The sequence below is a fragment of the Grus americana genome, chromosome 10 (assembly GCF_028858705.1).
Source record: "Grus americana isolate bGruAme1 chromosome 10, bGruAme1.mat, whole genome shotgun sequence".
Classification (NCBI taxonomy): Eukaryota; Metazoa; Chordata; class Aves; order Gruiformes; family Gruidae; genus Grus; species Grus americana.
The window spans coordinates 101,175-114,226 of record NC_072861.1 but is presented as its reverse complement, the minus strand read 5'-3'; the positions used below and the strand labels follow the sequence as shown (position 1 = coordinate 114,226).

The 13,052-nt window shown below is 44.8% G+C and overlaps 1 protein-coding gene across 1 annotated transcript; it reads left to right on the top strand.

Moving 5' to 3' along the window:
• Positions 1 to 4,284: 4,284 nt before the first annotated feature.
• LOC129210880 (E3 ubiquitin-protein ligase RBBP6-like) lies at positions 4,285 to 13,052 on the top strand. Its single transcript, XM_054837215.1, has 5 exons — positions 4,285 to 4,450; positions 8,805 to 8,904; positions 11,552 to 11,588; positions 12,649 to 12,693; positions 12,882 to 13,052. Exons 1-5 carry the CDS (start codon positions 4,285 to 4,287, stop codon positions 13,008 to 13,010), a joined length of 477 nt encoding a protein of 158 aa, XP_054693190.1. The 3' UTR covers positions 13,011 to 13,052.

The window sequence follows — 13,052 nt, the reverse complement described above, 5'->3', positions numbered from 1 at the left end:
CACTGAATGGGGGGCCAGGGCCGAGCTGAGGGGTAGTGCTCGCATAGAGCGCGGAGGCCGGGGCCGAGCGTGGGGCTGGGCCAGCACCGAGCACGGGGATGGGGACAGCAGCGACAATGGCATGGGAAGGGTGCCTAGCGTGGTGGATGGGTATGGCTCTGAGCGGGAGCACAGAGACAGTGCCGAGCATGGGGGTGGGTACAGCACTGCGCACCGGAGGGCTCCTCTAAAACAAGCTGTAGTAGGACCCAGGCAGGTTCCCGGACATCGGACTTTCAGAATGGCTTGTGTTCCTTTTAGCCCGAATGATTTAGTGCTAGGGCAACAACAGGTGCCCAGGCTCAGAGATCTGCCTGTGCCAGCCGGAAAGGGGCTGCATTTTTCTAGACCGCCTGCCTGTGTCACTCGGGGAGGGCAAATTAAGACACAGACTTAGTTCCAGTGTTCAACCAAAGTGCAGAGCATGCAAACAATGGCAGTTCTAATTAGTCAAAGCGCTTCAGAGGTAGCAGAGTTTTCCCCAGGAACTTTTGCTCCATTGCAGATCAGCTGAGCCAGCGCATCCCCAGGAGATGCAGGGAGAGCCAAGGAGATGCAGGACGGCCTCTCCCCGAGCACATCCAGCACCAGGAGGGGGTCTTGTGGATGTTGTGCCCTCTCTGCTGCTCGATGTGAAAAAGCCCTGGCCGTGGGGTCCCAGGGAAATTACAAGGCCTCACCACGGAAGCTGTGTGGTCCATTTAACTCTCCCCTCTCCAGCAAGGCTATGAAGGAGGTTTAAATCAAGGGAAGTTGTGTAGAGAATGAGGAAGCAGTAAAAGGTCAGCATGCCAGATGAATCAGCAGTGGATGACTCTGTGCTGCCCTTGCACCGATGGTCCAACCCTGCTCCCACATGTGTGTGCACTTTCTGAGGTGACCGGTCCCTGCCCTCCTGCCCTGGTTGTGCTCTGTAGCTCTTGGCAGGGCTTTGGGGGAGTTTGGCCCTTGGTTTCTGCTCCTTAAAATATGTCCCCTTTCCACAAGCTTTCCGGCCTGTCACTGCCAAAGGGACAGCCCAATTCAGCACCCGTCATCAGGCACCACAGGCCTGGGTCCATACTCCTGCTCCCAGCAGTCATAACACGACCTGCAGCTTTCGCAGCTGCAGTACTGTTGTGAGCGCAGAGCTGCCGGCTGTCCCGTGGAGGGTGTCCTGACAGCAGTCCACATCCGCAGAGGAACTCAGGGAACATAAACCTATTGTCTTGTGTTTGCTGCAAGAGGGGAAAAAACTCATCATCCCCGAACTCCTCCAAGGAAGCTACCTGGGCAGTTTTGTGTATGTTGGAGGCAGGCCAATGCCCAGTACCTCCCTGGGACTCCTCCCAGGCATCTCCTGCAGTGTTTTGTCCTCCCTCAGTAGGGAGCAAAAATGATAGAAGCATAGAATGGTTTGGGTTGGAAAGGAACTTCAAAGATCACCTAGTCCAACCCCCTGCCATGGGCAGGGACACCCTCCACTAGATCAGGTTGCTCAAAGCCCCCCCCAACCTGGCCTTGAACGCTTCCAATGACGGGGCATCCACAAGTTCTCTGGGCAACCTGTGCCAGTGTGTCACCACCCTCAGCATAAACCGTGTATTCCTTATGTCCAATTTAAACCTACCCTCTTTCAGTTTAAAACCCTTGCCCCTTCTCCTGTCACCGGTAAAAAGTCTCTCCGCGCCTTTCTTGTAAGCCCCCTTTATATACCGCAAGGCCACAGCAAGGTCTCCCTGGAGCCTTCTGCTTTCCAGGCTGAACACCCCCAACTCTCTCAGCGTTTCTGCACAGGAGAGGTGTTCCAGCCCTGGGATTCTCCTCTGGACCCGCTCTAACAGGTCCGTGTCTTGCGCTGGGGACCCCGGAGCTGGATGCAGTGCTCCAGGTGGGATCTCAGGAGAATGGAGTAGAGGGGGAGAATCCCCTCCCTCAACCTGCTGGCCACGCTCTTCTTAATGCACCCCAGGACACCATTGGCTTTGTGGCCACAAGGGCACACTGTTGGCTCATGCTTAACTTGTTGTCCACCAGGACTGCCAAGTTCTTCTCTGCAGCGCTGCTTCCCACCAGGTCAACCCCTAACCTGTACTGGTGCTTGGGGTTATTCCTCGCTAGGTGCAGGACCCTACACTTGCCCTTATTGAATTTCCTTAGATTCCTCTCCGCCCAACTCTCTAGCCTGTCTAGATCTCACAGAATGGCAGCACAGCCTTCTGGTATATCAGCCACTCCTCCCACTTTAGTATCGTCAGCAAGCTTGTTGAACTCCATCCAGGAAGAAATCTGCAGCGTGATGGCTTATTAGAATAGGTGTGATGTGATGGATTCTGGAGAATGCCCCTCCCATGCACAGTGGATGTGGCCTGTAGTAAGGTTTTGGAAGAATTTGTGGAGGAATACCAAATGCCTTTAGGTCTAGGAACAGATCTATGCAACATTCCAGGCAGAAGACTCCCCTGTTCATCTGTATGGTCCTGAGATCTCAGTTGTCCATTTCCATCGATTCTATTAATTTTAAGGCTCCGTTGGCATTTCCAGTTCCCAGCCCCGACGGAGGGAGCAAACCTGACCATAGATTTGCTCTCCAAGCATAGCCAGGGGTCTCTTTTCAGAGTAGCGACAAACCCTTCTTGGCGGAAGGGTGGTATCCTTCCTTTCTTCAGTGAAAGTTCGTAATGTAGATTCCAGTCCTTGTACTACTGAGAACTCTGTGGGACAGGCACCCAGGAGAGGTGGTTTCTGGCAGAGGATGGGCTGTTAGTGCATGTCCAACAGTCAGGCTAATTTGCCTCTGCTGCTGTAGTTTTGACTGTGGCTATGGTGGAATTATGGAATGAATATGTATAGTCCATATTCCACCACATGCTTATAAGCAAGGCTACCATATTAAACCCTAGGCTTCCAAATCACTCTTAACAGGAAAAACAGACAGACACAAACAGCAAAAATAACTATCCCTTGGCTATAGAGGACAGCACAGCAATCAAAAGGGTTTCCTGTCTCCGGAAGCCCCCAAGGCATTTAAAGATCTAAACCAAGCACTTGTGGAAGCTCCCTCGTTAGCCCTGCCAGACTACAAGAAGCCTTTTCTATTATATTTACCTGAACAAAAAGGAATAGTCGGTTGGCCCAGAAACGTCTGCAAGCCATTGATTATTATTACTCAGCAGAACTAGCCCTTGTAATTCAAGGCAGGATTTCATGCACTAGGGCTGGGTCAGCAGCAGCTGTGGTGACTGAGAAAGCAAGAAGGATGTCCTGGGGCACCTCCTAATGCCACTGGTTCGTTCCTTAGTTTTTAGTCCCCCTCTCTAGAGTTCAAGCAACTGTGGATGTGCCACAGTTGGGAAGTGCATTGGTCATTGCCTTCTTTGAGTGAACGTCCCATAAAGGCAACAAGATACCCTCACACCCCCTGAGATGTCCCTTTCCTTCACTGGCCCTGCAGCGTGGGCAGCCAAGTGCCACACGGCAAAGCCCACTGCATCTCCCGCAGGCTGTCTTGCCCTGGCTGGCTGCTGACAGGAGGGGACACTGGGTGGTGGCAGCGTGGGGGGTGACAGGACACCAGGTGATGATAGGTTGAGGGGGACAGAAGGGACGCCAGCGGCACGGGGCGGTGACAGGCATGGGGCTGATGGCCTGTGACATCAACCAGTGACGGCTCTCCCGTAGGGGCTACTCAGTGTTAGAATGAAGAGGGCGGGGCCGCCACACCTACGTGACCTAGGCTTTTTGTCATAATGCGCTGGGTCACATGAAGCACTGGGGTGGGTGCAGTGTGCTGTTGCATGTACACAGTGAGGTGCTCGTGGCAGCCTGTGGTTGCCAGGCGGTATACCCCTCAGTGGAACACGGTGGCAGGGGTGCCCCAGTCGCCATAGCGAGCTGTTGGGCCTGGGAGAACTGCTTGCGGGAGAGGGAGCAGAGACTGAGCCGGGGCCGTGGGGGCCTCTCCCTGTCATCCGCCTGCTCGCCCAGGCTGAGACGAGGAGCCGGGCAGCTACCGCTGCCTTGGCCCAGCTCCATCACTGAGGCCTCCGCCAACCAATTCTACCTGAGACTGCAAGGCCTGGCCATGGCGGAGCGCCACGGCCTCTGAGCGCTACCGGCCCACCCGAGCTCAGCCTGTGCTGTCTTCCCTGGCCCCCTTGGTGGGCCCTTCCCCGTGCTGCTGCAGGCCCTAACCTGGCACAGAGGCCGTGACGCTGTCTGCTGTGGTAGACAGCGTTGCGGAGCAGGCACCGCCTGGGTCCAGCCATGTCGTGTGTCCACTATAAGTTCTCTTCGAAGCTGAACTATGACACAGTCACCTTCAACGGCTTCCATATCTGCCTGCGTGACCTCAAGCGCCAGATCTTTATTCGCGAGAAGCTGAAGCCAGCCAACTGTGACCTGCAGATCACCAATGCCCAGACCAAAGAAGGTGTGTGGGGGCAGCGGGCGTGGGGCCTCAAGGATCACCCGGCTGACAGTGGCACAGACTGCCCTGCAGTGGCCGCTGCCTGCGGGGGCCACGTTCTGCTCTTTGTGGGTCATCCCCACATAGCGTGAGTCAGCCTGGGGCCCATCCCGCCGGCATGTGGGGGACTGGGAGGGCAAGCCGTACCGGGCATTAAGCGGGGTGGGAAGCAATAATGCGATTTGGCCACAACTCGTAGCTGTGACTTGTGTTGGGAGCCTTACCGAGCTGTTCCTCTGGAGTTGCTGTTCTGACAGCTACCTTCAGATCTGTGTTTTAGACATGGAGCTAGGCATAGAAGAATATGTGGTTGATGTGTGACATGTAGTGCTTACAAAAGTTTTAGTTTCCTGGACTTCTTTTAGGTAAAACGATAAGGAGATTTGGGAGGATATCTTACAATAACAAACCTGAAAGATTTCTCTGAAATCTGGTGGAGAAAGCTGAAAGTGCTAGAAATAGAACAGATGGCTAATTTGAAGGAAAAAAGTGCTTTTGGTGACTTAATTTTCTCTTCAACTTCTTTTACTCCACTGCATTGGAAACCTGGTTTTGTGGCTGTTGCAGAAATTGCTCACTAGCAAGATTTTGAATCAAGACTGTATCTGAGTTATAATCTATGCAGTCCCTTTAAAGCCTTCTTGCACGGTTCTTGTTCTCTGTATCTAAATTAGACTTTGGAATTTCTTGTTCATATAACCTCTTTTCTTCACCAAAGACATTATCATTCAGATGCTGTTGAGCATCATTTCATCATTCATTTCTAAAGGATTTTTTTTTTTTTTCTTGGTACTAACCATGTCAGGGCAGTACTGATGTTTTATGGCAGAACATTTATGGTGAATATACGTAATAAATGTTCTTAGAGAAGTCATAAATTCTTTTAAATCTAATAAATGGTGCTTGATTCTCAGAGATGGTAATGGTTTTGTATTACTTGGTGTGATGTTTCTGTTTGGTAATCTGCCATCTTGATAAGTTTGAATGTGATTAAAGACTTTGGGATATGATTTCTCAGAAATAAAAAGACATGTAAAGTGTTTTCTTTCCTTAAACATCCCATTTCTTTTTTTTCCCCTGTGGTTCTGTGACACTCTTACAACAGTCTTTAACATGTGTACTAATGGTTTTTTTTTTCCCCTCTTCCTGTTTGACGTGTTAAAACTTAAACAGAATAATATGTACGCTGCGGTAACTGCAGCCCCAGCCTTTACAGATATTTAAAGTATCTTCAGGAGAATGTCTATGAAGATTTAACAGTACTTCACAAATGCCAGCAGGCTGAATGGCCAACTGGCTGACATCACTCCTGTGATAGTTGGGTCTGTGTAAACAGGGCCTTCAAATGAGAATGTTGGATGGTAGTAAACTGCAATGGAGCCCAATTATTGTCACTAGAAGAAAAAATATTTGAAATAGGCCAAACACATGGATTCTGTTATAGCAGGTGAGAAACAGAAAGCAAAGTTTTAGAATAAAAATTTATGCTCATAAATATGTCACCCCATCAAGTGTTACTCTAATATGCATAATTCCAGTTGTACAAAGTGTGTTGCTTTGTTTTCATACATAATCAGAATCCAGTGAAGAAAAAGTATCTGCTCCACTAGGTGCTGTTAAATGTGGTGTTGCCTAAAGGTGAAGTTAAAGAAGGAATATCTTTCATACTTCAAAGAGCATCAGTCTTGTTTAACAGTGACAAAGTCCTCCTCTATTTAGGTTGTGTTGCGCTTTGACCTTTGTAAAATGAGGATAAAATTTTAAGCTTGGTATGTTAGTGACACAGCTCGTAGAATCATAGAATCATCGAATGGTTTGGGTTGGAAGGGATCTTAAAGATCATCTAGTTCCAACCTCCCTGCCACGGGCAGGGACACCCTCCTCCACTACACCAGGCTGGAATGTTTATGGAAGCTTTCATGAGGGTGTTTTCCATGTGAACACACAAAAATGCCCCAGTGGTTTTCAGAGCAAAGCTAGAGAATACATTTCAGTGTAATATATATGTGTGTCAAATTTTTGGTTTATATGCATAACCGTGAATTTCAGTTTTTATTAATCAGCTATAGGTGCTTAAACTCACCTTCAGAAGATAAAGGAAAAAACTAGACCAGGATATTCTGCCTAAACAGGATATTTGGAATTCTTACATGTGGACATAAAGTATTGGGTTTTTTATACCTTTGTCTGTGCAGAAGTCCTGACTAAATGTTGAAATGATCTTGGAAAGAACAAAGCGAATCTTGAGTGAAGATGGCCTGCTTGTTCAGATTTCTCCAAGTCTCTAACCTTTTACTGCTCGGTAACTTACTTTTCATAATGGAAATCTCGTCATAGAAGCAGTGCCAGTATAAGCAAAAAGTAGACAGGATTTTAAATATCAGTGGAAAAAATGATGCGATGACTTACTTTAAGATGCTGGGAAGGCAAAATGGATGGTTGGAACCTATTTAAAAAAAAGAGGGGAGGGTATCCTTTTCCATGCTTACTCTGGAGGCATGTTCTATAAAGGCAGAATTCCCTTCAAAAAGCCTGTACTCAAGAATGGTGCATTTAAACTTGCCTCCTTTTAATTTGATCTGAATTTCTTGACTTGTCTTTTATAATTATAATATAATTTAATGGTCACATAATTTATATGTTCTCACAATATTGTGGAAGAACCGCAAACTGCTGAACTCGGGTTTCTTGAGTACTCTCTCCTGTCGTGTCGCATTCTGACTCAAACCACTTGGAGAATGTGCTATTCTGCTTGTCAGACAAAATATGAAAACTATAAACCCAAAAATGAGACTCTGAACTGGTCTTAGATGAATAGTGTTAAGGAAGAACAGTGCTCTTATAAGACTGTCTCTTGAACTCAGGACTTGCCTGAGTTCAGTGTTGCACTTGACAGTCTTAGTAATGCCACGACATGATGTCTTTGAAAGAAACCCACGCTAACTCTGAATGAATTAATTTGGCCTCAGAGCTGATGTCTGTCTGTCTGTCTACTGGAATGTCTCCAACACTGTGCAAACTTCGCATTTTAGAGACGGCGCTTAAGCAACTTTTAAACCTTGCCCTTCGCTGTGCCATTTTGTGTTGGCAGTGCTAGCGTGGGGGATTACTTTGGTTACACCACATAAGACATGAAGGCATCGGGCAGTTTTTATAATCAGATTAACGATTGGAAGTATGTTAGATTTTATTGACTCCTCCTTTCAAAGCAATGTAGGTGCTCTTTTGGAGCCTATATCTATCTCGCTATATAAACATGCAAGAATAGCCTATAAGGCGGCAGATGTCAATGCTTCTCTTCTAATGGTCAACGAATTGTCACAAAATACTAAAAGAGCACGTACTCTTCTTTTTGCATAATACACCTCTTGTGCGTGTTCCAATTGACCTCTGCGGGCTTGCATAATTTATGAATAAATGTATTGGCCGCTGTCCTCGTATATACAGTCTCTTTCTAGGAGAGGTGCTGGCACTTGGAATCTTCTGCAGAACGACCGCAATCCTCAGTTCGGCACGGGCGTAGCAAACTCTGGCATTTCAGAGAGTTTCTCTGCTCTGCAAACAGTGAATTGAAAGAATTCACGTCCCTTTGGTTAAGTCAAACTAGGCGATTAGCTGAAGAGGGGAGATACCACTGTAGTTGGAGCCTATTCTGCCCTGCTTGTGAAAGCAAGCTCAAAATAACCCCCCAAAATTTCTGTGATCCAAATTCTAGCACTGCCAGTTTTGTTTCCATTTAAATGTAAAGCACTGAGCAGCTGAGAAGTGTGGTTGTTGATGGATTAAGCTCCAAGAAATCGGCAGAGATGGCAGGGTCTCTTCCGTGTTCTGTCAGTCTTGAGCGCGAGCAGCAGAGGTGACTTGTTTTCAGTGAGCCGCTATGAAAGCAATGGTGCAGAGTTTTCATGCTGTAGCCCGGTGCCTGTTTTGTTGTCACCTGGTTTATGCAGGTGAGACTTGCTGTGGTTTGTTTTTCTCCAGGGATCTATTAGTTTTGTAGCCTAACGGAAGTAAAAGCAACTTAAGCTAGATCAGGAGAGAACCTCGTGCAGACTCTCCTTTAGAGCCCTTTGAGACTATTTTGCTGTTGGCATTCAAACAGTATTAAAAAAATGAAAAAGAGTTTGCTGCTTCTGTTTGGTTATCAAACGTTCTTCAAATGTACCGCTAGTGTGTTGAGACGATAAAAGCGCGATGTTACATATAAAATTGTGCTCTTACATCTGTAAAGGGCTCCTGAAGTGCTATGTAATTACGTATTAGCATACATTCTTACAAACTGACTGCTGTGTTTTTTCTGTATTTATGTTGTTTTCAGAATACACAGATGAGAATGCCCTGATTCCTAAGAACTCATCGGTAATTGTGAGAAGAATCCCTGCTGGAGGAGGTAAAGCTACCAGCAAAAGACATGTTCTGTAAGTATCCATAAAGCATTGGCTTCTTTGTTAGGGGTTTCAGCCAGTTAACTTTTTAAAGGATACTCGTTTACAGAGGCATTCAGATTGTATCTTTCTTGTTCAAGCTGCTGGTAATTTTTGTTGTCATGGGTAGATTTTCATATATCTGTCCCAAAGTAGACTTAGATTTTTAGGCCTTCTGGGGCACGGGGTTCCAATTCCAACAATGGTAACTTTAGGGTGATTCTGTTGGGTTTGTTCAGAGCCAAGGTGTAGATCCTGTTTCCTCTAAGTGGAGAGATTCCTTATTATATGTGTTTGCTTTCATTGCTTTTATAGTAAAGGCAGATACACATTATAGTGTAAAATTATAATTTGTTCCCATCTCAGAAGAGTCTGATTCTCGGTGTTTGACTATTTCTTGTGTTTGGGGGGGAGGGATATGGCAGGTGTTCTTATGCCCCAAATCTGGGGGTTTTGCATACTAGCCGTACAGGAAGGACCAAGGGTGGCCAGCTGGCGAACCACGCGGACAAGTTTCCTTTTAGTTTCCTAAAGGCCGTGTCCATCTCAGGCAAGAGGAAAAGAACAACATCCTAAAGTGTATTGCTTTTTGTGCGAGTGTGATGAAGGAATAGTTCATGTAATACTACTTAATCCTTTCCAAACTTGAAACTCAGTAAGCAGTTTAGCATGTTACCAAATGTTAGTAGTTAACTTTCTATGTCTGTTTTTACCCTGAGCTGATATCTGTGCTCCATGTTTAATTCTGTATTCCCAAGATTTCCGGAGGACAGAGAAACAGGGGTATTGATGAAAATTACAGCTATTCAAATACACTCCTGACTACAGGAATATTACTGCCACTTATGTATTCCTAGAGCCCAGTTCTATATCAGCTACATTAGCATTGTTTGAATGGTCGTGTTTTCCAGCCTTCTTAAAGTTACACCTCTCCACCACAATTAGTCGATTTCAGCAGCTTGTGGGTTTGCCATGTATTTGTAACATTGGTTGTCAAAAAATAGACTGATGAGTTACAGTGTGTCTGGGACAAACAGCGCAGCAGCGTCCTAGTACCCATGAAGCATTTGCAAGCAAACCCCCCTCAATTTATGTGGCTCTGCATGTAAACATTGGGCATATTACTGCAGTAGTTGTTGAAGTGCTTTCAGGCACTCCCTAGTAATTCTGGACACCACAGCATTGTGCTTATAAACATGGCCGTGTTTGGGGGCTAATTTAAATATGTATGCTTAAACATACCTTGCCAATGCATCCTCCATTTCTGGTGGATGGCATCCTCTCCTGCTATTGCAGTGCTGCCCTAAAAGGAGAGGGTCGATGCTGCTAGCATCAAAGATCAAATGGATACCTGTGTGTGAGGATAACGAAAGAATGGCACTGTTGTTCATTGAAAATTAACCAGGCGGATTAGGTCTCTGTTCCTTCAGCTGGAACAATTGCAGAAACAACTGGTAGAGCAGTTAATGTTTGGGAATGATGAATGCGTGCTGTAATGGTGGAGAGGCCTTCAAAAATGTGCTAATCGCCTTGTAGTATGTTCTTCGGGTAAACGGATGAAGAAACCATTATGTGGTAATCTAAAGTGGTTCCTTCTACATCCTCATCTTCGGGAGGTCCGTGGCTGTAATTGCGAGCCTCGGTGGTGTTCTAGCAGTGGCAGGAAGCATGAGCCTTTCTATTTGTCCATCAGTTCCACAGCAGCCTTTGAATTGCCTCCGCTCATGGGACACTTTGGATGATGCATGAATTGTTTGTAACGATATCAACGGTTGCATGTCTGATCCATGATGAGCAGCATGCAGATACAGATCAATGAGTATGTGGAATCTCAGCAAGTTTTCAAATGTAATCAGTATTTCCTAGAACGTCGTAGCATTTTCAAGGTTACCTTAAAAGCAAATTCTGGCAATTAAGACTTTTTTTTTTTTTTTTTTTTTTGGTCACAGGGCTCATAAATCACCCAAAATCTTAGGATCTCCTTTCAGGTGACATTTCTACTACTATTTTTAATCAATATCGCATAGGTAACACATGTAGCATTTTGGCACTTTAATGGCTAAGTATGGTAGACATCTGAACACAGTGCTTGGGCTTCCACAAAGAAACTCTCTTCTAAAGGCTGTGTTGCTGACAGTGGTGTTACTTCTTTGTCAGATGACTGATTTTTTTTCACTTAAGTAAACTTGCACTTCAGAGTGTCTAGCCTATCACTGTTCTTTCTTAGGAACTAGAGTACTCTATCTGGTACCTATTTGTGATACTAGGGAAATACAGATGGGCTAAAGTTACCTTTGTATTTTGATGGTTGATTATTTAAGAACACAAAACTGTAATACTGACTTCATATTTTTGATACGTAGCAGAGACAAAATATCTGAGGGCTTCCACTTTCACTGTTGTGGTCTGTATCCGTAAGTCTTAGAGTAATTGGTGCAAAGTAGACATGGGATATTGAAGGGGTTTTTTTACTTGCACTGAAAGTACCAAGAGGGAACAGTTTATGTATATGAATAACTTTCCACATTCAGTAGACTCTCAGAACATAATGTGTTGATGTTCAGGTTTTATGATCTGTTTTCACTGCTTTATGTTGGGTACGAGTGCTTTAAGTTCTGATCACCTTTATTTCTTCTTCTAGAAGTCGAACTGAGCCAGTGAGTGGAACATCAAAAGCAGTATGTAAAACCACAATTTCACACTTTTTTCTACACACTGCACTTAATTCTAAATCACGTATCAGTTTTCCAAACATTAACTGAATATATTTTCCAGTCAAACATAGTATACGTTGTAAATACAGCGTATTTAATTCAGCATAGTAAAAACTGAGTAACACCATCATTTGCACGGTTCCCATGTGAATATTGGCATTGGTGCCTAGCGATGCATTGTATTTCATATTGAATATGTTAGATTATTTCCTGAATGACTTTGTGTGGCACAGATATTGTAGGATCATTTTTAGATCATGTAGGTTCGAGGTTTGCACAACTGACCATAGTGCCCTGTTCAATACCGGTCTGCCTACACCTAGTCACATGCATGTTTGTATAGCTTGTGTGTGCTTTTTGTTTCTTGCCACAAACATTGTTTGGAGTGTGCCTTTTGCCATTTTCACATTTTATCACTTAGCTTTTGTTTTTAAATGGTTTTTTCCTAACTGGCAAAAAATGGGGGGTTCCAACAAATACCAAACCCAACATATCCCATACATTTTGAGGGCAGTTCTGTGCAGCTAAATGATTCTTTTTCATGTCCTTAACTAGTTGGGCATTTGTTCCTAAAGCTGTATAATTGAAGTGAAATTGTTTGGGCCCCTCTGGGTCCACAAATGTGTTTAATAGGTTGCCATGAATATAAATATTGTTGCTACACAAAGTGGTATTCTCAAGTTCTGCATTGGATCTCTCCACTTTATCTGATGAAGCAGTTAATAGTTTGTCTGCGAATGAAAATATCTGAAAGCCAGTGTACAAATTTTGGCACAAGGTTAGAGCCTTGCCGATCTCCAGCGGGTCTGGGTATTACAGTTTCTTTTCATTAACCACAGAGGCACTCCGAAGCTGTCATAGGTTTGGACTCTGTTTTGAGCAAATACAAATCACAGTAGGTGGGAAATATCTCTTTCAGTGACACTCAGAGGATATAGTGCAGACTTTCAGACTACAGGAGAGGTTAACTATTGCTGTGTTTTGAGTGTGGAACTTGAATATGTATTTAATTTTTTGTGAACAGGTTGATGAGTCTTCTGCACCTACTTCTCTGGCCCAGCTTATGAAGGTATATACAAATTCTTGTCAAGTAATAAAAAATAGTATTTGCTTCATATTTTTAAATCTTAGACTGTGATCTATAGCTGGATAACTGTTGTCATGTGAACAAAATTTTAATATAATTTTTAATAATTTAAAGTATTTATTTTGACTTTAAAATGTCTGTATACTTTGATACTATTCTGTAACAAGTAGTTCCCAGTGTGGGAAGATAGAAGGGGAGCACCTTATCAGCCCCAACATGATGTTGCAAATTACTCACCTTCAAGACACAAAGAAGAGGCACTTCAGAAGCTGTTTACCATTTTTCCTATGTTTTGTTAATTTTGCATTGGAAACTAAGACAATTTTCACAGAAGAATTTAG